Genomic DNA, 27076 nt, shown 5'->3' with positions numbered 1-27076 from the left:
CAAAGAGGGCAAGAACCTATAGATTTTTATCTAGTGTTTAAACAACTTGAAAAAAAGAAAGAGGGGAAGGAGTTCTGTGTGTTCCTAGAGCAGGCGGGACCCCAGAGCTCCTGTCGTTTGGCTAAGACAAGCCCTCTCCCATGTCCCCATTATCCTGGCAGGAGTAGAGAGATGTCCACATAACTCACCATGACCTTGGCAAGACACCCACCCTTCCTGTCCCTCGGCACACAGCCTCTCTTCTGCCCTGTGCCTCGAGACCCTCAGGACTAATGGGTCCGTTGTGCCCTTCCCCCCTCTTCATGATGGACAGTATAAGGGGCCCAGAACCCCCAGGTCCTTTGCATCCTGCACCCTTTGCCCCCATGTCTCTATGCATCCCATTGCTGAACTGATTTTCCACTTTCTCCTAGCTCCTGAAGCTCTCTGCTTATACCCTTTGGAATGGAGAGTTAAACCATCAAAAACCCGTGTCTTCAACCTTCATCTTCTTGTTTAAAGAAACTTGGCTCTCTCAGCACACGATGCTTCTCCTGCAGTGCTCTCACTTGGTGGCTCTGTTCTTCCCCACACCCCCATAGTTTGGGTAGGTGTCCTCTTGTTCTCTTTTGGTGCTCTCCAACACTTTGAACCTTGTGTCATCAGACTGTGACCTCTTCCCGTCATCGCTTCACCTCCCAGGCCATTCCTGCTCCTTCCTGGCTGATTTTAGCACCTTGTTCCTCGTCATTCTCTCTGACTAGGGCGTTCCATGCCTGCCGTATTCACGGCGATTTCAGTGTCCATACACATGGCCTTTCTGACACTCTGGGAAACTCCTTGCCCTCTCCGTTTTTTTATTTTGGCATATTATGGGGGTACAAATGTTTAGGTTACATATATTACCTTTGCCCTGCCCGAGTCAGAGCTATAAACGTGTCCATCCCCAAGACGGTGCGCACCGCACCCGCTAGGTGTGAATATACGCATCCCCTCCTCCCCCCACCTGCAAACTAGTGCTCTCTCCTTTTGGATCGTCTGCCTCAGCCCCTCATGCCTGGACGTAACCCATGCCCTGCCATCAGCAGGAACTCAAGTTCTTGCCTGATCTCACAGTCAAGCATCCCTCTCTCTAGCTACCGCCTCTTATTTTCCCAGCTCTCTTCTAGTACTGCATTGCCTACGATTCTTCAGTGTAGAGACTTAACATGCCACTTATCCTGGTAACTTTTCCTTAGCCCCCAGCTCCTATTTCTCCCATAGCGCTACTTCCTTATGCGGTTTAAATTCCTGGGCCATTGTTAGCACCAGTCCTTTGTACATGCTCTCAGCTCCCTTCCCCCGTCCCACCGTATTGCATGAGGGCCTGGTGAAGCCTGAGCCTTGGTGGTCTCCAGCTGTCCCTGCTGTCTGCACTCACTCCTGGTTAGCTGGCAGCCCAGCCAGCTGCCTGGCCTTCCTTTAAATGCATGGCCAGTATCTTACATTTACTTTACGTTCTCCTGGATGACTTTTTGTTTGTTTTTTGTTTTTTTCTTTGTCTTGTCTTTCCTCACATCTTCTTCACCATCCTCAGTCTCAACTGGTGATCTTGTTTTCTATTTTCTTGAGAAAACAGAAGCAATCCTGAGAGGATTTTCACAAGCCTTGTCCTCCATCCCAACTCCCCTTCTTGCAGTTCTCACATTCGTGGTCTCTTCTGGTGCCGCGGCTGAATTGCCCATGCTCCTGGCTAAGGCCAGCCTCTCTGCTGCCCTGGGTTTTGTCCCTTCACACTGACTCTAGGACACAACTCTAGCGATTCTTCCCTCCACACCTTGTGACCAGTTCTGCCCCAACTGGATCCTTCCCATCAGCCTAGAGATACACTGCAATTTTCCAGAAGGAAAGAGAGAGAGAAAGGTGTCTGTGTTGACCTCATATCCCCGCTAGCTCACCGCCTCATTGCTTTGCTCTTCTTTATGGCAAAGCTCATCGGAGTTGTGTGCTTATGGGTTTCTGTTCCGTGCTTGATGTTTTGTTGTGAACTCACTCTTGCTTCTACTGTGCTAGGAGACGCCGTCATCACGTTGGTCTGTGACTTCGCAGACCTCCTCTTACTCTCTTTCCTCCTTGAAATATTTTTCATTCCACTTGGTTTTCAGTTCATCACATTTTCCTGTTCCTTTCATTAAAGGGGCTGCATTTTCTTAATCTACTTTGCTGGTTTTTCTCTGTCCATAAATTCTTTACCTGGAATGCCTTAGGCCTCATTCCTTAAACTTCTCTTCTCTATTTGGTTTTATTCCCTTGTTATCTCATCTGATCTTATGGCTTTAAATACCATCTATAAGCTGCTGACCTCTTCTCTGAACTTGGAACCTAAAGATCCAACTGTCTGGTAGACATTTCCATCTGGATGTCTAATAGGCATTTTTTTTTTTTTTTTTTGAGACACAGTCTTGCTCTGTTACCTGGGCTAGCATGCAGTGGCATCATCATAATTCTACAACCTCAAACACTTGGGGCTCAAGCAATCCTCCTGCTCCTGCCTCCCGAGTAGCTGGGACTACAGGCACCACCACACCCGGCTAATTTTTCTGTTTTTTGTAGAGATGGGGTTTTTCTCTTGCTCGGGCTGGTCTTGAACTCCTGACCTCAAGTGATCCTCTTGCCTTGGCCTCCCAGAGTACTAGGATTACAGGTGTTTGCCACTATGCCTGGACTACATCTTAAATATATCATGTCCAAGATTAACTTAAGATCTTATCTCAAATTCTACTTCTGTTATAATCAGCTCATCTCTGCAAGTGGCAAATCATTCTTCCCATCCTTAGAGTCTCTTTCTCTTAATTCCCACATGGATTCCTTCAGCAAAAGCTGTTGTTTTTAGCTTCAAAATAGCTCCAGAATCTGACCATGTCTCACCACCTATACTGCTACCCCCCTGGTTTGAGCAATAATCACCCATTTTAGAGATTTTTGCAGTTAGCTTCCTAGTTGGCTTCTGGGCATCTGTCTTTGGCCTTGTGAGTCAGAGAGTCTTCGCAAATGTAAGTCAGATCTTCTCACTTGTTTGCTCAAAGACCTCAGATGCCTTCCTTTTTCCTTCTGAGTAAGAGCGACCCTGATGCCTCCTGCCCGTGGACCCCCTGACATCACCTCCTGCTGTCTCCTTGCTGCTCCCCTCACTGAGGCCCCTCCTCCCTCAGGGCATCTGTACTCCCTTCTGCCTTTTCTCTTTGGGTCTGTACCTAAATGTAGGGCTTTCCCACTCGAGTGAGCCTTGTGGGTATCTGTTTGATATCACCACGCCCCACCTCCACTCCCTTTCCTGCTTTATTTTTTTTCTATAGCACTTTCCACTGCCTGCCATATTAACCCTTTTGCTTTTTGTATATTGCCTGTCTCTCCACACTAGAACATAAACTCCACAGGGGCAGAGAATTTTGTTAGTTTTTGTCCTGTCTGTACCCTGATCCTATAATTCTGCTAGACGCATGGTGGGTATGTAGTAAATATTTGTCCCATGAGTAAATGAATAGATGGAAAAACACACATGGCATAGAAGTGAAGAAGGAAGGGAAAGTAAAATTCAGTGACAGGATTGGACAGAATCACTTGGAGAGAGTATTTAGGAAGGCCCAGAGTGGGGACCGCTGAGGACATGCTATGGTTAGGGGGCAGGAGGACCGTGTGCTGCACAGCGTCAGTGAAGAAGCGGAAGTAAGGTGCTTCCCCTCTTGTTCTGGCCATGAAATACGAGCAGTCAAGAGCTGTTTCTACTGTAAGACCCTGGAAGAGTAGCCTGACAGAAATTCCCATTATATTAATTGTGGTAGAAAATTGTTTGTAATTTCTTCCCAGCATTAAGAAGATACATATATCATTAACATGTTTAAATGTTTAAGTAATGCAACAGCATTAATTGAAATAATTAGCTTTTGTGCACGTATATAGCCCATGGGTGTACTGGGTAACTTTAGAAGTAGTACCATAATGAATAAAAATTATTTTTTGTTAAGTTCAAAACCTCCACAGTTCTTTTAATGTAATTTATTAAGAAAATATTGTAGCCTTTGAACTTAATAATTCAATTCAATTTTGTCAGATACTATTTTCATCTTCATGATAAAAAGTTATTAGTGTATCACTTTTTGTAGCAATTATTAATACTTTCCTCCTTGATTGTAATCTTTTTAAAAAGTGCTTTCCATTGAAGCTTGCATTAATTCTTCTTAAGAACACAGATGATGTAGTTGTTACATTTTTGCTGAGTGTCAGGTTGCAATACCTTTGTATCCTGAAAAATAAAGGGATTGAAAAACATAAGACGTGTCTTATATGACCTTTTCATGGAACTTAGTGACCTGTCAAAAGCACTTAGTGTCATCATCAGTCCTTGAATCTTGCTATTTATAACTAAGTTGAGTTTGCCAGGGAATTTTATGAAGGTGCCAAGGTTTAGGATGGTATTTATGGTTCCTTTAAGTAGTAGCATCCTGTTAGAGGCATTTCCCATTATCATTGGCAAGATGATTTGCTAATTTGGTCATTACTTATCTGATGTCTTTCATGTAACACATTTGATGATACAAGGGAGCTCACATCAGATTTTATCCTATGTCCTCTAAATTACTTTCATCTCGGATTTCTCCAGGCGTTCTGCTAGCTTCTGGCAGTGGCCATTCTAAGGTACTATTTGCTGCTTGCTGTGTCACTGAAGTGAGACTATCTTGAATTTATCCGACTCTAGGCCACTTTGAGAAATGTCTGGACTTAGCCTGAAAATGATCATATATTAGCAAAAAACATTTGTGTCCAACGGTCTGAAATAGTCAGAGATGCCTTGTCAGCTTCTTGGCCCTTTTATCACATTTGTAACAGTAAATGTGGCCCCAACAAATTATTTTTGCAAGAGAAATGAGGTGACTGCAAGAGATACAAGCTTATATGATATCAGTGGATGAGTAATGCTTTGGAATAATAAATTAGATAGAATAATATGAGTCAAGTATAATATATTCTATGAAATTTAGAGAGGGAAGTTCTATAAAAATGATCCAGATTTGTTGAACAGAAGATGAACTTAAGATACATGAGCTGCTTTTTGAACTACAACTTCTGTGGTTGATGGTATTCCCAGTAGTAGCATGTATAAATACAAAGGTTAAAACATGATCTTAGCATCTTATCTACCGGTAGCTTATATCTAAAGTAGAAAAAAAGCCAAACCTTTATTTTAATTGTACATATTATTATATAATGTGCCTAAAGCTGATTGTTTAATATTTTCAATCTTGTTTGTGGTCATTAATAAAGTATATTTGCATTTTCACAGTGTACTGAATATGAAAAGTCTCACATTACTGGGTCTATAGTCAGCCATATTTTTGTGGACTTGTCAGAAGTAAACAAATTATTATTTTAATAACCACTAGCATTGCAAATGGAATAGACATAGAAACAGTTTCTGAGTGTATGAGCTGTGTTCTCTATAGAGAGCAACAGTGTTGAAACAGACACGTCAGAGACTCGAGCGGCCAGGCTTCCGTTTCCACATGGTTCCCAGAGTCTGTCTTGTCAGTTTTGGCTCTGTGGTATACAGTAAGTGGTGTTTACTTAGGGAGATGGAACCTGTTTGCTCTGTGAATTATTAGGAGTCTTGGGCTTCAACAATAAAGTTGCTTGCATAAGTGGTGAGAAATAATAAGCCGCATTTGAGTACCCTCATATTCTTAGTGATAGAGAATGCTGGTCACATTTAAAGTAAGTACCATTACATTTTTAAAGAGTTATTTGGATAAGATTTTCTAATTGAGCTTTTTTTGGTTATATTCTAAATTAAAAGGTTACATGTAAAAATAATATGTTTATATTAATGCTAGAGTTATCTACTTCCAAATAATATTTGTTATGATACTAAGTTTAGGACACTGAATTGTTTAGGGTGCTGAATTGTTTAAGGAGATCATTTTATTACATCAAGTCATTTGAATTGTGTACATACCTAATTGGAAATTTATATTTGTTTTAAGAAATACATTATATATTTTAAATTAAATCATTAGTATCTCCTCTTTAACGTACAAAGGCTATTTTATGTATTAAATTAAGGATATCTATGTATTACGAAAAGGTACAAGGATAGCTTAGTTATTGAAGAAATGCTGGACTTTGGGAAATTCTGTTATCTTGGAAGCAAAACATTTTCAATACTACACTAGTTTCTCAGCCTAAGAATAAAGCTGGGAAGAGTTGCCTTCAGCTATTAGTTTTCCTGAATCCGAAGAGACGGGTGGGGCAGGATCAAAAATACTTATTTGATCAAAGTTATTGGCTCTGAAGGTATTCTTACCTATGTAAGAAAGATGAAAGATGTTGTTTTTATTGCATGCTAGTAACAGTGTAATTTTGAACTAATTGGTGTTGAACTGCCAGTCACCTAAGGGGAATGCAAATAGATACTCTTACAATCTCCTTTGAGGTAGTGAAATCTTATGTCAGGGCTGGAAGAAAAACAGAATAATACCGTTAAATTGACCTTAAATGAGCTGCTTTGTGGTTTTCTTGGAGAATCCCTTTTTATTTTTTATGACTTGTCCAAACAGGTTTTGTCTACCAATTTGACTTATTGACTAGACAATGCTGACATTAAACATTTTAGATTCATTTTGAAATAAAGTAGTGATAATACAGTTCTTCAGGATATTTTAATTTTTTGGTGCAACTTAAATCCACGTAATATGTCAGTATTTGTTTGCAGTGTGTCATAATTTCTTTCAATAGCCATCCTTTACTTCTGGTGAAATATTCTGCCAAAGAAAGCTTACTTTTCCACTTAAGTTGGATATATTACCATATAATAAAGGATGGTAATGTCCTGAATATTGTGTTATTCCAGATGAATCTAGTCATTTAATAAAAGCATGATTTATTTGAGGACAGTAAGAATGTATTCTTGAATTGTGTATGCAAGTCAATATTTATTAATTACCTATTATGTGCCTAGTATTGTATCACCTGAAAAGAAAAGCACAGCATTTCAGAAATGCCACTTCAGTTATTTTCCTTTGAAAAATCATACATTGAGTAGTCTAGACATTTGTATTGAGCTTTGTCAACATTCCCACATAGTAGGCATTTATGTCTTTTCACTTAATTTCAAATCGGCAGCAGGAATACTGTCTATTCTGATATCCGTTCCCTTTCAAAATTCTGAATACTCATCAGATTGTTTTTTCTAGCCTTGAATTGATTACTGAAATAATATTTCTTTAAAAGCATAGGGAATGAAATGTAGTTTGGAATTGTATTTCTAATTAATGAGATACAGAAGTTAAATGAGCTTTAATTACAGATACACACCATTTAATTTATAAAGAATTAGGATAAAGGGCAAAATATACTTATTACTAAGATTATTATATAGTTTGAGTTTTGATTCAAAGGTACTTGAAAATCTTGTAAAACTATGCTATCTTATTGTAAATCTCCTCGTTATATGGAAATGTTCATTAATTCTGTAACTTAATTGCTTCCCCTTTTGCTTTGGCTGCCAGAATCTACAAACTAAATTCGTAGTCAAAAGTTTAGTAGCTTTGCATCAATACCTCTGTACCGTCTTTATCCTTACTCTCTTACAGGTATGTCAGTTACATATTAACAAGTAAAACGGTCGAACTGATGAGCTCTGGAAATACTATATAACACTTCAGTGCATTTGAGACCTCAGGTTCTTTAAAAGAAAGGGTATTATGTGCTCTGTCTTCAGCAATGGGCAGAAGCGAACAAGGAGACGCAAAGGGGATGGGACTTACTTCTGGAAGCCTGGGATAAGACTGAGATGTTGTGATTCCCCAGGGGGGCTTAGTGCTGGAGGCCTCTGAATTCCTTAGTGAGACTGCATTTGCCCCCTTGCTCCAGAGGTTGGTCTGGTCCTGCTGACTTGCATTGTTGGACTGAATCCTCCCATCAGCCTCTTCCTTTGAGAAAGGACCACTATTTGCACCTAGAGAGACCCAGTGAGGTTTCTTTCTCCTGAATCAGTTTTTCTGGCCAGTTGGTCCCTAGTTCCCAAGAATAGGACCTGCTGAGCCTTCTAGTTGGTTTGTTATTGTTTGAGGGACTGTATGACCAGATTAGGTGTGAAGGAAACAACAGCAGCAGATAGAGAAAAATTGCTACTTGTTTAAGGCTGAGTGAAGAAGACCAGGAGTAATATCTAGAACAAGTGGTTCCCACTTAAGTTAACAATTAATGGGAGAAACAAATAAGAATTTGTACTTAGCCCCCAAAAGTAATAAGAACTTTCAAGGAGATGTAATTAGAAAAGGAAAAAAATGTCTGGAACTTAAAAAAAAATTAAAAGCTTAATAGACAAACAAAAGATGAGATAGTCCTTATGGTAGACAAAATAATGGTCCTCCAAGATGTCAAAGTCCTAATGCCCAGAGCCTGTGAATATGTTACGTCGCATGGTAAAAGGGATTTTGCAGATGTGATAAAGTTAAAGGCCTTGAGATTATCCTGGATTATCTGGTGGGCCCAGTGTCATCATGAGAGTTGTTCTAAGTGAAAGATTGAGACAGGAGGGTCAGAAAAAGAGACATGAGAGTGGAAGCGGAGGTTGAAGTGATTTGAGGAAGGGGCCATGAGCCAAGGAATGCAGGTGGCCTTTCAGAGCTAGACGAGACAAGGAAATACTTTTCCCCCTAGAGTCTCCAGAAGAAACACAGTCCTGCTCACATCTGGATTTTAGCACTTCTAACTTCCAGTACTGTGAAACAATAAATATGTGTTGTTTTAACCCAAAAACCTCATGGTAATTTGTTACAGCAGCAATAGGAAATTAATACAGTCCTTCTGAAAATTTAGTTAATCATCTGCTAGAATCAAGTGGAAGAACTATTTCATGTCACAGTACAAAGAGAAGGAAATCATTAATGAAATAATAGCCATGGTGCTCAATTCGGCAGCACATATACTAAAATTGGAACGATACAGAGAAGATTAGCATCGCCCCTGCACAAGGATGACACACAAATTCGTGAAGCGTTCCATATTTTTACAGTCAATATCGTACTGAATGGGGAAAAATTGAAAACATTCCCACTTAGAACTGGAACCAGACAAGGTTGCCCTTTATCATCACTTCTATTCAACATAGTGCCAGAAGTCCTAGCCAGAGCAATCAGACAATAGAAGGAAATCAAGGGCATCCAAATGGAGGCAGAAGAGGTCAAACTATCGCTCTTTGCTGATGATATGATCTTATATCTAGAAAACCCCAAAGATTCTGCCAAGAGACTCCTGGAATTGATAAATAAATTCAGCAAAGTCTCAGGTTACAAAATCAATGTACACAAATCAGTAGCTTTCATATATGCCAACAACAGTCAAACTGAGAACCAAATTGAAGACTGAATACCTTTCACAATAGCAACAAAGAAGATAAAATACCTAGGAAAATATTTAACTAAGGAGGTAAAAGACCTCCACAGGGAGAACTATGAAACACTGAAGAAGGAAATAACAGAGGACATAAACAGGTGGAAAACCATACCATGCTCATGGGTCAGTAGAATCAACATTGTTAAAATGTCTATACTACCCAAAGTGATCTACAGATTCAGTGCAATCCCTATTAAAATACCAATATCATTTTTGTGCAGATCTAGAAAAAATAATTCTACACTTTGTATGGAAACAGAGAAGACCCTATATAGCCAAAGCAATCTAAAGCAAAAAGAACAAATTGGGAGGCATCAATCTACCAAACTTCAAGCTATCCTACAAGGCTATAGTAACCAAAACAGCATGGTACTGGCACAAGAACAGAAACATAGACCAATGGGTACAGGACTGAGAACCCAGATATAAAACCATCCTCAAATAGCCATCTGGTCTTTGACAAAGGAGACAAAAACATATTCAGGGGAAAAGAACCCCTATTCAATAAATGGTGCTGGGAAAATTGAATAGCCACATGTAGAAGACTGAAACAGGATCCACACCTCTCACCTCTCACAAAAATCAACTCATGATGAATAACAGACTTAAACCTAAGGCATGAAACCATAAGAATTCTAGAAGAAAATGTTGGAACAACTCGTATAGACATTAGCCTAGGCAAAGAATTTATGAAGAAGACCCCAAAAGCAATTACAGCAACAACAAAAATAAATGGAGCTGATCCAATTAAAAAGCTTCTGCACAGTCAAAGAAACTATCACTAGAGTGAATAGACAACCTTACAGAATGGGAGAAAATATTTGCATGCTGTACATCCGATAAAGGGCTGATAACTAGAATCTATATAGAACTCAGGAAAATCAGCAAGAAAAAAACAACCCCATTAAAAAGTGGGCAAAGAACATGAACAGAAACTTTTCAAAAGAAGATAGACTTATGGCCAACAAACATGAAAAAATGCTCAACATCTCTAATCATCAGGGAAATGCAAATCAAAACCACAATGAGTTATCACTTAACTCCAATGAGAATGGCTTTTATCAAAAAGTCTCAAAACAACAAATGTTGGGGTGGATGCAGAAAGATAGGAACGCTCATACACTGTTGGTGGGACTGCAAACTAGTACAACCTCTATGGAAAGTAGTATGGAGATACCTCAAAGAACTAAAAGTAGACCTACTATTTGACCCAGCAATCCCACTACTGGGTATTTACCCAAAGGAAAAAAAGACATTCTATAAAAAAGACACCTGCGCTCGAATGTTTATAGCAGCACAATTCACAGTTGAAAAGATGTTGAAACAACCCAAGTGCCCATTAGTACATGAATGGATTAATAAAATGTGGTATATGTATACCATGGAGTACTACTCAGCCACAAAAATATGGTGAACTACCCATTGTATCATCCTGGAGGAAGCTGGAGCTCATTATTCTAAGTGAAGTATCACAAGAATGGAAAAACAAACACCACATGTACTCACCATTAAATTGGTACTAATTGCTCAACACTAATGTGCACATATGGGAAGTAACATTCATAGGGTGTCAGGCAGGTGGGACGGAAGAGAAGGGGATGGGTAAATTCACACCTAATGAATGCTGTCTGCGCCCTTTGGGGGATGGGTACGCTTGCTCTGACTGAGGCAGTGCAAAGGCAATTTATGTAACCAAAGTGTTTGTACCCCCGTAATACTCTGAAATAAAAAATAATAAAATTTTAAAAAAAGAAATAATAGAGATGGACTAGAGAGCTAAGATACCTAATGTAAATAATAGACATCTAGAAGGAGAAAAAGGAACAAATAGAAAAAGTAGGTAAGTAAATAATAAAAAAAAATTTCAATGATTCGGAAAGAGACGAGTGGAGATTAAAAGAACACAGAGTCCTAGGCAAGATTATTAAACAGGAAATTTAAAAGATCTGGATTTATCTTATAAGATTCCTGAATTCCAAGAATCACAGGGGAAAAAAATCTTACAAGTTTTCACATAGAAAAATTCCTTACAAAGAACAAAGAGATCAACATCAAGCTTCCCATGCTAAGCATTACAGAATAATATCTATAGTTGTAAAGAGAGAATAAAGATGGCAAATTAGCCGGGCATGGTGACGCGTGCCTGAAATCCCAGCTACTCGGGAGGCTGAGGCAGGAGGATCGCTTAAGCCCGGGAGACTGAGGTTACAGTGAGCTATGATGATGCCACTGTACTCTAGCCTAGGTAACAGAGTGAGACCCTGTCTCTAAAAACAAAAACAAAAACAAAACTCATATGTTCCCAAAGATGTCATGTATATATTAGTGGAAAGAAAAAGGCATCCATTCATTTGTTCATCAATTCATTCATTTTACGTCTGTATGTTGACTGTCTCATTTGTGCCAGGCAGTGACTTCCATACTGAAGGAAAAATTTAGTAATAGTCTTGAACTAAATATTTTTAAAACAATCTTAGCAAGATCCAGGAGTTGAGGGGATGGTAGGAAGCAGTGAAAGAATATGGAAGAATGAAAGTGTCGTGAGAGTTTCACCTTGGCATAGGGTAAATTACCCAGCAAAGCATCCCTGCAGCATTAGGACTGTGGTATGTTGATAATATAATGAAAAAATATGAGTATTAAGAACGGGAAAGTAACCATTGAAGTTTCAGATGAACATGGGGAAATGAATAAACAAAAGTTTCACTATCTGGGTAGAGAAGAAAATGAAGGAATAAAGAACAAAATAAAATAATCAGAAATTACAAAATTACATGAAAGGAAAAAGAGCACAAGTCTTCCTATGAAGTCAACTTATGGATGGCAGAATTTAGTCCCTTGATGTCACTGTTGAGCTACTGGAAAAATCTACTTTGAAGTTCACTCTGTGTCTAAATTATATGAAATTATTTACTTTTTTTTAAACTAATTTGAGTTGAGTTTCCCGATTCAGTGGAAAACATCCTAATAAATACACCCCCTTTTGCAGCTGAGAACACTGAGGTTCAGAGAAGCATAAATATAAAAGGATGAGAAGTTGAGAGGAGAAAACCACAATAAAATTTTGGAATTTAGCAGACCTGGAAAAATTTTGGAAGTAACCAATTTAGCCACCCAAGGAAGCTGAATTCTATGCCATCTGTGCTTGATGGCAGAGTCCTCCAAAGTCTCAAAAAGTGGCACCATCAAATGAAGTGGAGTTAGCCACTTCATAAGGATTGGTTGAAAATCCTCTTTATGAAAGAGTTTGATCCCTACATCTTTTCCCTCCATGCAAGGTACCAGGCAACTGCCTCTTTCCCACCCTGGCAGAAGAGTGAGGGTTATTCTCCAGAGAGAGTGAAACAGAGAGTCTTTGACCTAGGTACAATTGCGGGTAGAAGCAGAGGATTCAGTGAGTGCTTGACTAAATGCATAGGTTTCCATCTTCCTTCACTTGGATAGCCAGGCTTAATCCTCCAAGAAAGAGGTAAAAAGGGTCTTAGCTGGGGACTTCATCCAGCCTGAGAGGATGAGAGGGTCTAGCAATAAGGTGTCCTCAATGAAAAACACAGCTAGATTATTCTACAGGAAATCTCACTGTTGTCAAGTCCTACCAACACAGTATTGGGTTTCAAATCAGCATTTTTAGTGCTTTATTCTTAAATATGAGCAAACAAACTGAGGCTCACCAGACATCTGGGAAACCTTGCCATATGAAACAAACAAACAAATAGAAACACTTGGGGGAGACAGAATATGCACAGGAGAAAAAGTCTCAAAATAAATCCACCAATATCTTGAGAAACACAGAGGCTGTATTCGTGAGCAAGACCAGGGTTCCATAAAAATGGGATATTTAGTGAGCAGAAAGGGATTCTTGAAATTTAGAAGTAATAACATATCTAAAAGATTGGAAGATAAAGAACTCTTCCAGAAAATAGGTCAAAATGACAAAAATGGGGAAAATAGGAGAGAAGAGTTAGTATTAGAGAACCAGTGCAGGAGATCCAACATCCAGCTCATAGGAATTCCAAGTAGAGGAGGGAGAATATGGTGGCGGAAATGACAAAATCAAGAAGATTTCTCAGATCTAAAGGACATGAATTTGGAGATTGAAAGGGCTTACCTAGTGCCCAACACATAAAAATGGACTCACAGAAAGAACATTGGGGACAAAGATCCTACATGGTTTGAAAGGGAAAAGAAAAGCCATTCACATTCAAAGGGACAAGAATAAGAATAGTGGCAGACTTCTCAAAAGCAACATCAGAAGCTGGAAGACAATGAAGTAATGATTTCAGAATTCTGAAGGGCTCTCTCTGGAGGAGAATTAGTTTTGACCTAGATTTTTATATTTCACCAAACTACAAGAGCAAAGATAAAATATTCAGACTTGCATAGTCTCCAAGAATTTACCCCCTCTTCATGTTTTCTTAGCAAGCCACTGGAGGATATGCCCTACCTGAACAAGGAGTAAATCAAGAAGAGACACGGGCTGTGTGGGAAATACGAGGCGCTCCGCAGGAGACAAGGGAGGCTGGTCCCAGGGTGACAGTGTGCACGGAGGGCAGCCAGTCTAGAGTGGGCAGCCCTAAAGACTGGAGTGGGAATGTCTTCCAGAAAGTGAAATTCATAGCATAACCGAGGAATATAGAAACCAAGAGAAAATAAAGACATTTGGCAGGAAAGTTTGGCTTTGAATTAATGTTAAGTACCTAGAAAATCAAGCAAATTAAAAAGAAATGACCGGGTGCTGTGGCTCATGCCTGTAATCCTAGCAATCTGGGAGGCCAAGCGGGGAGGATTGCTTCAGCTCAGGAGTTGGAGACCAGCCTGAGCAAGAGTGAGACCCCGTCTCTACTAAAAATAGAAAAATTAGCCAGGTGTCATGGCGCCTGTGCCTGTAGTCCTGAGTACTTGGGAGGCTGAGGCAGGAGGATCGCTTGAGCCCAGGACTTTGAGGTTGCAGTGAGCTAGGATGACTCTAGCCAGGGTGACAGAGCAAGACTCTGTCTCAAAAAAAAAAAAAAAAAAAGAAATTGCTAGTTCTCGGAGTGGGAACAATGTTAAAGAAGAAAAGAAAGCTGGTCCTAGTTTACTACATGGGTAAGCAGTGAATAGCATTTCTGTTATAATGCAGACATTGAAGATGGATCTAGCCAAAATTACTGGTACGGTCATATTGGTAGAAGGGAAGGAGTGAAGAGGTGTGCAGGTCAGACACTTGAATTCTCATCTGCCACAATGGGAAGGCAACAGGGAATGCTTAACGCTGGGAAGAAAGAAATAACGAAAGGAAGACAAATGCCAAAAGAATCGCCTAAGCAACTGTCTTTGGGGAACTAGAAGGGAGGAGGGCATGAAAACAAACCTGTGCAAATGTTTGGCACTTGGAGCTATGTGCGTGCTTCACTGTGATAAAGATAAAACTTTTAAAAATCACCTAAACTTAAGGCAAGTGGTATGAGAAGTATAAAATGAAGTTTATTAGCTATTATACTAAATTACATGGAATGCAGGTACTACATTTTGCCAAATGTAGATGGACTAAATTTGACTGTTAAAGAACAGAGCCTATTGGATTGGCTTATTCAACCCATATTTCCCATTTTTGCTACAAGCACCTGTTGCCCTTTCTTCTAGTAAAGCACCTGACTTGGATTTGCTGTTTTCCCCTGTTAGAAAAGATCCGTGGAACTGCTTGTCAAAGTTCTCTGCCTTTCTAAGGAGCCGACATTGTGACTCTAAGCCACGTCATTAGAACACTTGCTCCCTAGACTTTTATTCTTGATCACAGTGACATAAAGACTGAAAGTAGTTGAGACTGAATCATCCCAGCTATGACAATATGAGGAGGACCACCCGTCTGTTCCTGCCACCTGGAGCTCCTGACTGTCTTGTTTCCTCTGCTTTCTTTACTGTAAGCTTTTCCTACTGGTTCCAGCTCATGAATTCCTTTTCTCTTTTAACTAGTGAGTCAGTATCGGTTGCTTATAACCTATGAACTCTAACTGATATAGGTTAAACCTCAAATGAGTTTCAGCTGGATAAGAGAAAAAAGCATGGTTAAGATTAAAGGAGTATGCATCTGTGTAAGCAAGCAAGCAGGCAGGCAAGACAGGTAAAAACACAAAGATAGTAGAACTTACAAAGTCCACACAACAGAATTTAAGTTAAAAAGCATTAAAGACAAACCAGGTCATTATTAAATAATAAAAGTTACGATTTATAAGGAATCTGTAACAGTCTTATGAGGATCAAAAAAATACAAACCCTCCACCCAAAACTCAGCAGCCAAATGCATAGTGAAAAAAAAAATCTTAAAAGCTGAGAGAACCTAATGAAAGTGCAGTTGTGGTGGGGGATTTTATCTGTTTCGGAATTTGCCTTAGTCCATTCGTGTTGCTATAAAGGAACACCTGAGGCTGGGTAATTTATAAAGACAGGTTTATTTGGTTCAGGGTTCTGCAGGCTGTACAAGAAGCATGGCCCCAGCATCTGCTTTTGGTGTGGGCTTCAGGGAGCTTCTACTCACGCCAGAAGGGGAAGGGGGGCCAGTATGTGCAGACATCACGTGGCGAGAGCGGGGGGAAATGGCAGGCTCTTTTTAATAACTAGCTTTCGCGGGAACTAAAAGAGTGGGAACACCAAGCCATTCATAAGGGATGCACCCCATGACCCAAAACACTTCCTACTCGGTCCCACCTCCAACATTGGGGATCAGATTTCAGCATGAGGTTTGGAGGGTCAAATATCCAAACTGTGGCAGAATTCAACAGATAAAATAGAATATGGAGATACACAAACCATTAGAAAAAGAAGCAGAAAATATGAATAGGGAAAATCCACATGACTAATAAACATGAAAATATGCTGAACCACATTTAGGGATATGCATGTTAAAGTAACAAGAAAATATTTTTAATCTGTCAAATTGGCAAAAATTCAAGAGTTATAACATCTACTGGAGAAGATATTGGAAAATAGGTACTTTCAAAGCTATTGATAGAGATGTAAATTATTAGAATATTTTGAGGAAGTAACCTCTAAATATCTCTTCAAATATAAATGCTCATACCCTTTGACTCAGCAGTCTGAATTTTGGGAATCTGTCTTATAGAAATAATTGGAACCAAAATGTACTGGATGTACATATGAAAACGTTTATTGCAACATTGCATTGGCAAAAATTTGAAGAAAACCTGAATATCGATAAATGGAATAGTTCTGAATAAAACTGTAGTACATCCATATGGAATATTATCCAGCTGTTAAAGAGTTGATACTGTCAACTTGAACATATTATTGACTAGGAAAGCAAATGGCAAAGTAATGTGTCTGATTTGACCCCATTTGTATGAAATATATAATAAAAACCGTATGTATGATATGTATGTATGAATGTTTATGAAGAAAGGTATGGAAGTGTCAACCAGGCTATTAACAACTGTCGCTTTCGGGAGTTGAGAGGGAGCAAAGAAGGTCTTGATTTTTTCACTTTCCCCAGTAAGCACATGAGGCTTTTGTGATGAAGATTCGTAATTGATCAAATAAAAATTTTACCAAGGTAATACATTTTTTAGGAAATGTGTAATATTTAATCAGCAAGAACGTTGTGGTTTTAAGTGGTACAGATGTGGATGTACTTTTCTGTGGATGACAGTGGCGTTTGTTTTTATTTTCAATTATCAGGGTTTGCCATGTGATATTTTATATTTTAATTAAAGGGCTACCTGTTCTAAAATGTTAGGGATTCTGTTGTTATACTTCTGAATGTTTTTGTTTTGGATAGGGCTGTCTTCATCAGTGGAATACAGCATGATGGAGTTGGAACAAGAGCTTGAAAATGTAAAGACTCTTAAGACAAAATTAGGTATTGTACTTTTTTTTCTTGACTTGTCTATTGGTCCTGGTTTCTTATTAAGACTTTACTGCAGTCTAAAATATTTGAAAATTTATGAAATCTTTAATTTATGTTAAAAGCTTTCAATCTGTCTAACCTCATTGAAAAAGACTGTCTTCTAGTTTGGAGAAAGAATGAGTATGTATTTATTTACCTTCTTTTGTTTTGTGTATATACAAAATGACTTTTCAAAGATGTTGATATTCAAGGATGTTGCTCCACTATCTTTTTACTTGCATTATTTCTGACAAGTAATCTGTCATACTTATCTTTTTATGTGCTTTTTCTGTATCTGCTTTTAAGATGTCCTCTTTATCATTGATTTTGAGCAATTTGATGTGATATGCCTGAGGAGTTTTCTTCATATTTCTTGTTCTTTGGGTTCATCGAGTCCCTTAGATCTAGGAATTTATAGTTTTCATCTAATTTGGAAACATTTTATTTTGGTATATAATCCTTTTAATATGCTGCTTACTGTGCTGTGCTTTGCTGTTTTGCATCAATATATATATTTTTTTACAACCATTACTTCTCCAAATAGTTTTTCTTTTCCCCTCTGTGCCTACCTTTTCAGGACATATCTGTTAAGCCATAGTTCAAGAATGTTCTTTTAGTTTTTAGTCTTTTTTCTTTGTGTGCTTCATTTTGTATAGTTTCTATTGCTATGTCTTCACTTTGACTAATCTGTTCTTTATGTGTCTAATCTACCTTTAATTCTAACTGGTGGTTCTCCCTCTGCACCCCCCCCAGACAATGCAGTTTTCATCTCTAGAAATTCCATTTGGACCTGTTTTATATCTTTCATGTCTCTAATTTTCACATGTTTAATCTGTGTCCTCCACTTTTTGAAAATATGGAACGCAACTATGACAACACTTTTAATGTTTTTGTCTGCTAATTCTAACATTTGTGTTAGTTCTTGATAAGTTTTGATTGATTTTTTCCTCATCATTAGTTGTATTTTTGTGCTGCTTTGCATGACTAGCAATTTTTGATTAGTAAACAGACCTCGTGAATTTTGCCTTGTTGGGGGCCTCACTTATGGTATTCCTATAAGTGAGAAACTTTGTTCTGGGATGCAGCTAAGTTACTTGGAAACAGTTTGATTAATTTTGTCTTGCTTCGAAGACTTGTTAGGCTAGACCAGAGCATCATTGCATCTCTGGCCAATTAGTCCCCACTTCTGAGGCTAGACCTTTCTATGACTTCTATCCAACGTCCTGTGATCTGTGAGGTTTTGTACTGTCTTGTGGGAGCAGGCACTGTCTTGGCCCTTCATGATGGTCGAGTAGTGTTTGCTCTCCTATTTTTGGGTGGTTCTTCTTCACCAGTGGATTGTTTCCTCACATGCCCGAGCCAACCATTACTCTGCAGAACACTCGAGGGTGACCCCTGCAGGTCCTTGTAGTGCTTTTTCTGTGCTGCAGTCTCCTCTCTGGTACTTTGCTTTGCGAACTCCAGCTGCCTTAGTCTCCCCAGACTCCCATTTCGTGTCCTCAACTCAAGAAATGAGCTGGGCTCAGCTTGGGTTCCTCCTCCTTGCACCAAGGCCTAGAAATTTTCTCAAGATGGTGAGCTGTGTCAAACAGGGCTCACGCTGTTTCCCGTCTCTTGGAGGTCATTGTTCCTCCACAATCCAAAGTCCAATATCTTGAAAACTGTTGTTTCATATATATGTATTTTTTGGTTTCTTAATTGTTTCAAGCTGGATGGTAAATCTGGTCCCTGTTATTGCTCCATCCTCCTCAGAACTGGAAGTCCAGTATTGTTTTTGAAAGTCAAAACAAATGTCATTCATTCATTTTCATTTCTGTTAATAGCACCATATTGCCTAAAGGTACTTTAGTCATCCTGCTGTTGGTGGATATTAGATATGTTTCCAGCTTTTCGCTGTTATGAATAATGTTTCTATGAACATTCTTGTACATATCTCTTGGTATATATTTTATAGGGTACATACTAGACATAGAATTATAAGATCATTGTGTCTGTGCCTGTACCACTTTTGTAGATAATGCCGAACTGTTTGCCCAGGTAGTTGTATTATTTTGCATTCTGCTAGAGGTGAGCAGTATTCCCTGTTGCTCCAGGGCCTTGCCGACACTTGACAATGTTGGACTTTAAAATTTTTTACCTGTTTAGTGGGTGTGAAATGGTATTTCATTGGTGTTCTAATTTTATGTTCCTGATTTGTTCCTCGCAGATCACAGGACGTTGGATAGAAGTCATAGAAAGGTCTTGCCTCAGAAGTGGGGACTAATTGGCCAGAGATGCAATGACGCTCTGGTGTAGCCTAACAAGTCTTTGAAGCAAGACAAAAATAATCAAACTGTTTCCAAGTAACTTAGCTGCATCCCAGAACAAAGTTCCTCACTTACAGGAATACCATAAGTGAGGCCCCCAGCAAGACCCCCACTATTTTTGTTTCTAGTGCTCATCTAGCTTCTGCTTGAGAAATACCCATTAGTATTTCATTTACTGCAGGTTTGCTGGCAATAGATTCTCTCAGTTTTTGTTTATCTGAAAACATATTTACTTTGTTTTCTCATTTGTAGGGCTTCTTTTTTAAACAAAATTTAGAATTCTTATTTGGTAATTTTCAACTGTAAAAAGATGTCATTCTGTTGTCTTCTGATTTCTGGTTAAAAGTCATATTGTTGCTCTTTTAAGGGCTTTATAGATTTTCTTTTTGTCTTTGTTTAGCAGTTTTACTCTGATGTGCTTAGATGTGTTTTCTTTGTATTTTTCTTTCTTGAAATCTGTGTCACTTCATGACTCTGTGTCTTGATGCCGTTCATCCATTTGGGAAAATTGTTAGCCATTATCTTATCAGATATTCCTTTTGCCTTATTCTCTTTTATTTCCTCAGACTGCAATTACACATATGCTAGACTTTTTTACTCTTACATTTTTTCTGTATTTCTCTCCTTTTTTTATTTCCATGCTCAGACTGTGATATTTTCTGCTGGTCTGTTTTTCATTTCAGTGTCTTTTCAGCTATTTATAACTGTTGTCAAAACTATCTATTGAATTCTTCGTTTTAGTTACAGTATTTTTCAGTTCTAGAATTTCTACTTGATTATTTTTTATAGATTCAAATTTACTTATGAAATTTGCCATTTTGTCACTTATTTTGTTGAACATATCATTCATTTATTTTAAGGCATCTTTCTGATAAGTCCAATGTGTGGATCAACTGAGGGTCTGTTTCCATTGTATTTTTTGCCCTCTTTGTATCTCCTGGTAATGTTTAATTGAATGTTAGACATTAATTGTACAAAATTAAAACTCTGGATGATACTTTTTTTTTTTTTTTTTGAGAAGATTTACTTTTGCTTATGGTAGACAAATAGAATAGGGACATACCAATTTAATCCATCTGGGCTTGAGATCATTCAAGGCTGGGTTTTGGTCTTTACAAGGCCTGGTCTGTTTCTAGCTTGGCATTTATCCTAGGGTATAGTTTTTTATTGATCTTAATTGACAGGCTGATTGTTTTGTTTTTGACTATGACCCTGTCTTCTTAAGGAACTATAGTTGTTAACCTTGAAAGAAACATGAGCCTGACAGAAGCTTTGCTTTGCTTCTCCGTCTTCTAGCTGCATCTTTCTGTTGTTCTTCTCAGCCACGGGTGCCTTGAAGGGAAAGTGGCATTGCATGCCAGGCTCACTTCTTTGCCCTTTCGTTTTTTCTGTGATCATAGCTTCTCTAATTCTGGCTGCCTTGATAGTCCCAAGCTCCGGTGTTTCTCTCCCTGGCTCTGTGGACTTTGCTGAAAGCTTTGCTTTAGCACTGTTGCCTGTTACCCATTGATTTTTCGGTTCCGGGGGCCGGGCCACTTCCTTTTGGGATTTGCTTGCAGGTAAAGGGAGTGTAAACTGGAGGACTCACCCCAATTTACTTCACAGAGTATTGGCCCTCAATTTTCATTGTCTTAGTAGCTCTCTGATATGTTCATGCAGATTTCTTTTTTTGTAAGGTTCGATACATCTGTTCCACTAGTTCTAAACATGAGGATTAGTGTAAGATAAGATAGTCCTTTGTAGCTCTAAGTGGAAGTTTGCTGCCAGCCTTTAGAAAACTGAAAGTGTTTATCTTCAGGATATAAGAATAGAAGGATTTTTATTCATGTTGCTTTATTCATTCAAATATATCTATACCAATGTGAAGGTCTATATCAAATACAATACGGTTGGTCCTCTGTATCCATGGGGGACGGTTCTAGGACCCTCTGCAGATACCAAAATCCGTGGATGATTGAAAACTGCCATTGCAGAACCGTGGATATGGAGGGCCTGCTGTGTTTCTGTATTTTCAAAGTAAGCTGTATGTTGACAATATATTAATATTTCCTTAACAACTGAGATGTCTTTCCAGAGCTGAAATTTAAACATCACAGGATTGAGCTGTTAATAATGTAGCAAATGGGTTTTAATACTCCGATTTTTATAGTGTGTGAAGGAAAATTAAGTGTAATTTATATTTTTCAAAAAAGAAATTATTTATGTAAAAGTAGTGCATACTGATCATATGTGGAATGAAAATGTGAATCTGAGGAGAATTTTTGGAAATTACTGAAATCTATTGTTTTATTTTGTTTTTTCTTCTAATAGAGAGACGAAAAAAGGCTTCAGCATGGGAAAGAAATTTGGTATATCCTGCTGTTATGGTTCTCCTTCTTATTGAGACAGTAAGAATTTATTTGCCTAAATAAAAGCAAATTATATTTTATTTACTTCAGCACTTGAGTATGGTGACTCCTTCAGCAACATGGTTTCTAGTAAGCTGGTTTTCTATCAATAGGATTAAAATCCATCTGTGCCTTTATTTGTAAAAACTCAATAAAGTAAAAATGGAAATTAATGGCAATTTAAAAAAAAATCTCAAGATTGTATCCTCATGAAATTAGGAAATTCAGCATTTTGTTTATTTGAAAAGAAAACACAAGCTGTTGCAGATACTCTACTTCAAACTCTGTGATAGAATATGAAAATTTCATTATGAAATTAGTTCTGATAATATTTTACCACTTTTGAAGTGTGTAGAGTTGTGTGTTTCCAGTTGGTGAGATCGCTTAGTAAAAGGATCTATATTATTAGCTTTTGTCACAAGCTCTAAAATTATAATAATTTGCAGGATCTTTAGGATTTCTTGAGGAGTTTTATATGTAGTCTGATTGCTTTAGTGTTATATGTAGAATTTTGGTCTTGACTGCTTTCCGTCTATTCTGAAACATACATTTGGTTACTTGGATTTTAATATTTGTGCATTGGTGAAAACTTTCTGAAATCGAGAGCTGACAGCCTACCTTTTGTATTGTAGTCCATCTCGGTCCTCTTGGTGGCTTGTAACATTCTTTGCCTGCTGGTTGATGAAACAGCAATGCCAAAGGGAACAAGGGTAAAGTAAAATGGTTTCAGTGTCTTTCTTTTGCAAAAGTATTCTGTGCATATACCTTGAGTTTCAATAAGTAAATGAAAACATTCACCTTTCTGCATGTATATACTTCAAGTCATGTGAATTTTCTTATGCAAACAGCCTTTATAAACAGTGTTTGTAAACTACGATTTTTGTTTCTAGTTTTTTACTTTGGATTATCAGGGCCTTTTTTTCAAGTATAAGAGCTCAAAAGTGTCACTCAGTTTATGAAACTGCATCAAAATGTACAATTACTAGAAGAGAGGTGTATTCCTTTTCGTGATTTAACTGTTCTCTTGTTTAAAAATTAATGATTTTATGACTTTTTTTTTTTTTTTTTTTGAAAAAAAGTTTAACTCTTTTTCCCTGGCTAGAGTACAGTGGCGTGAGCCTAGCTCACAGCAACCTCACACTCCTGGGCTCAAGCAATCCTTCTGCCTCAGCCTCCCGAGTAGCTGGGACTACAGGCGTGCGCCACCATGCCCGGCTAGTTTTTTCTATATATTTTTAGTTGTCCGATTAATTTCTTTCTATTTTTGGTAGAGATGGGGTCTCGCTCTTGTTCAGGCTGGTTTCGAACTCCTGAGCTCAAACAATCTGCCCGCCTCGGCCTCCCAGAGTGCTAGGATTACAGGCATGAGCCACCGCGCCCAGCCGATTTTATGACATTTTGTCAGTTACCCTATTTGAATATATTCTTCGTATGGAAGGTAGTTACCACTAAATATTCATACTGACATAGTTTTTCTAGGTGTTTCTATAAAATTTTGGATACTTAACATGGCATTTAAATTTTGACATTTTATTGTATTTTCCACATTCAGCAGCTTTTCCATTCGCCATTGCAATGACTTTGAAACTCTTCCAGACTTTTGATGTCACTGATTTCTCTCTGAACCAGATAATATGTCTTTCTCTGTCATAGAGAAAAGTCGATATCTATCTTAATTCCTTCCCTCCAGTCTGCGATAAAGATACCCTGTTTTTTTCAAAAGATAATTCCTTTAACCACATTCTTGATTTGGATCCTCCCATCCCAGCCTTCCCAGGACCTTGTGCCATCTGTTACTGCCATTGTCACATTTTGGTACAGCCTCTTCTCCATGAGTGTAGGCCTACCAACATGCTCCAGGTGCCTCTTTCTACAGACAAACAAGTGATAATAAACTGTCCTTCTCCATCTACAACTTTGTCCTTTTTGTTTGTTTGTTTATACCCAAACCCACTAATAGAGCAGTCATTTACTGTATTGACTTCCTATTCACTTTTTAACACGTTTTAATATACCAGCAAAACAAAGTCCCAAGCCTTATGGTGCATTTTATGGTGCATTTTACTATCCCCCTCAGTGCATAGTAGAGGATGACTTTTACTTTGTAGGAGCTCCCTTTGTGACTGTGCAGATAAATCACATCATCTTACTCCTTCCTGTAGGCCTACTCTTGAGACAAGGAACACTTCCAAAATATTTTCCATCTTGGTCAATAAGCTTTTTGTAGGGGAGAAAAAGTAATATCTTTTCCTCACCTTTTGCAAGGTTCATGGCTGAGCCCCCTATAACAAAAGACAGATTAACAAGAGAAAAGGAGACACATTTATTTAGATAAGTTGTATGTGTCATAGGAAACTTCAGAAATGAAGACCAAAGAATCAGGAAAACCTGTGTATGTTTATGCTTAAGTTTGATAAACAGTGAACAGTCATGAAGAAGTATGATTGGGCAAAGGGGGTCTGATCTAATGGTTATAAACTAGGGGGAGCTTAACAAGGCCCTTTTGTTCCGATTCTTTGATATGTCCCAGTGTCTTCAGAGATAACGATATTTCTTTCCTCCAGGCATAGGAAGGGCACCCCTCCAATGAGAGTCTTATGGCCTACTTCAGAGGAGAAAGGCAGGAGGTCAGAGAGTGACCTTTCTAGGTTTTCTTAAACACCAAAGTGCCATATTTTATGGTAGTGTGTCCTGAACCCCATCACTTTCTATTAGCGTTGTTTATTTCTTCTTCAGAATATTGACAAAAAGTTATTTTTTATTAGGCTGACTATACATTCTTAACACATTGACTACCACACTAGAAAAAAAAATTTTTCCTTGGGGCCACAGTGTTTTACTACAAAAATGAATACAAACTTCAAAAACAAAATAGTCCTCTCTAATTTAATGAAAAATTTGTTATTTTTTATTGTTTTCTGTGCGTGAGTTATATGCAACTTGAAAAATAGTTCACACAGCTTCCAAGGTAGAGACATATGACTTACATATGCTTCATTAGGCTCCTGGCTCAAAACTAGTGTGAGTTAAATACAACTCACATGACAGTTAGTGTGTTAATTATCCCTGGTGTTTCTGTTAGATGTAATTTAAGCTGATCCATAAAATAGTAACCCATACTCAGATAGTTCTTTTCATTAGTAATTTTTGAAAATATTGTTCCTACTTCAGTAGGAAATGATTTTTTGTCTATCTCACTATATTCATTATAAAAGTATTATTTTCTTTGGTATTTTTTACATTCTAGGTAAAGATAGGTTTTGAGATACGTATAATGTTTAGGAAAAAATTTATAACATTACTTTTAGAAAATCCGTGTTAGCAGGTGTGTCTTTTATAACTCTGAATTCCTAAGGAATATTTGAAGAAAGGGAACTTTCAACTGAAGAAACAGGATACGCTTATTCACCTTCTTTCTGTGCTTAGCTTAATTTTAACACACTTCAACTGTATAATTTTTGTGTGTTGCCTCAGTGTTCAGATAGTATAAACTCTATTCCTAGTGTACTGTTGTATTTTAAAAAATTCTCTTCTAAGAATATTCAGGATTTTTTCTTCAAGTAGCAAATTGTCCCATTTTTTATAAAAGTAAGCGTAATGATTTACCTATCTCAAAACCTATCTTTACCTAGAATGTAAAAAATACCGAAGAAAGTAATACTTTTATAATGAATACAGTGAGATAGGCAAAAAAAATCATTCCCTACTGAAGTAGGAACAATATTTTCAAAGATTACTAATTAATCATATCATTTTGACAAGTAACTTAAATTACATTTGAGATAAATCAGATTTTTTTAGCTTGTTAAAATTGTTAACATGGTGGCTGTATTTGTTGATGAAATCAGTCTAATGTCATATTTTGTTGGGCTTTGAAAGTCTAGATGTTATTTCCAGGTATTAAACATTCCTAATTTCAACTGTCTTATATTTACGAAACAACAATTTTAGGGAAACCAAATATAATGATGTCATTGAGTTCTGAAAAGTGTTTTCCTTCCAGGGGCCTGGAATAGGAAGTGCCTCTCTTTCTACTTTTGGTTTTGTGGGAGCTGCACTTGAAATCATTTTGATTTTGTATCCTTTCTTTAATGGACTGGTCTGTCTGTTAACAAGTTTTCTGTCTAATTTTCTGGGGCAGTGGTAATTTACTAAGACATTTGTCTAGAAGAAAAAACAACAGGTTGGTCTTCCTTGAGCACTTAAAGTGGCTTTTTGTATTGTTTTCCTGTGGACCTTAAGACTTTCTGGAGACTGCTGAGAACTTAAGGAAACTTGCATTCTTTCGGAGAGTTTTTTTCCTTGATTCTCACAGCTATCTGATGGTGTCCTCTGTTGTCGGTTTCTATAGTCTTCGATTTTTTGGAAACTTTACTCCCAAGAAGGATGACACAACTATGACAAAGGTAAGATAGATTCTTAGGTGACTACGGCCTCCCTTTTTCCTCCCAAGACAAATGGACTATTTTATTTAGTAATTGCCCTGAATGGTTCCTTTGCAGTGATAGGTATTTGTTTGTAAGCTGCATAAACACAAACTGGTAGATTTTCAAAATGCTGAGTGAGTGGGAAAAGGATGTGTTCTGTTTAATTTGGATGTCGTCCATTCACTTGTAAATGCATAGAACTGCAGAGCTTGTTAACTAGCTATAGAAGGCTCCTGAAAGGACTCTTTTTCTTCTAAAGAAAACGTATTGCTAATGAGTAACTTTGATTGTGCTCACTGTACTTCAAGGAGCTTGTTTGAAATCCGAAGAACTTAGTTGCTACAAGTAGTAGAGACAAAGTATTTAAAATTTGAATAATTAAAGTAAGACAGAAGAGTTCTATTCAGAAACATTTTGTAGCCTGAGGTTAATTTGACTTTCTACACTATGTCATTGGCTTCAGAATAATAAAGGCTGTTGCCTTATATAGTGACTGAATCTTTTGTAAAATATTCCCATAGGCTGACAAAGAGGAATAACTAATAAGAACTGCTGGCTTGTTTTCTTTTTGTTATATATGCTATATCTTTAGCCTATTTAAAGGGGAAAACTTATTTCATATGTGTATTTACATACACACACACACACACACACACACACACA

The 27076-nt window shown here is 37.9% G+C and overlaps 1 protein-coding gene across 1 annotated transcript in view; it reads left to right on the top strand.

The window, feature by feature from the left end:
* Positions 1-27076, top strand: part of LMBR1 (limb development membrane protein 1) — a 134900-nt gene that overhangs the window by 93491 nt on the left and 14333 nt on the right. Inside the window, exons 12-16 of the mRNA XM_012654150.1 lie at positions 17186-17266; positions 21910-21986; positions 22619-22696; positions 25990-26063; positions 26302-26392. Of these exons, the coding sequence (XP_012509604.1) occupies positions 17186-17266; positions 21910-21986; positions 22619-22696; positions 25990-26063; positions 26302-26392 (401 nt within the window). The remainder of the gene's footprint in view (positions 1-17185; positions 17267-21909; positions 21987-22618; positions 22697-25989; positions 26064-26301; positions 26393-27076) is intronic.

Source organism: Propithecus coquereli, unplaced genomic scaffold (assembly GCF_000956105.1).
Source record: "Propithecus coquereli isolate 6110/MARCELLA unplaced genomic scaffold, Pcoq_1.0 Scaffold439, whole genome shotgun sequence".
NCBI classification, from domain to species: Eukaryota; Metazoa; Chordata; class Mammalia; order Primates; family Indriidae; genus Propithecus; species Propithecus coquereli.
Note: the sequence above shows the minus strand (reverse complement) of the source record. Positions and strands in the feature narration are given on the sequence as shown.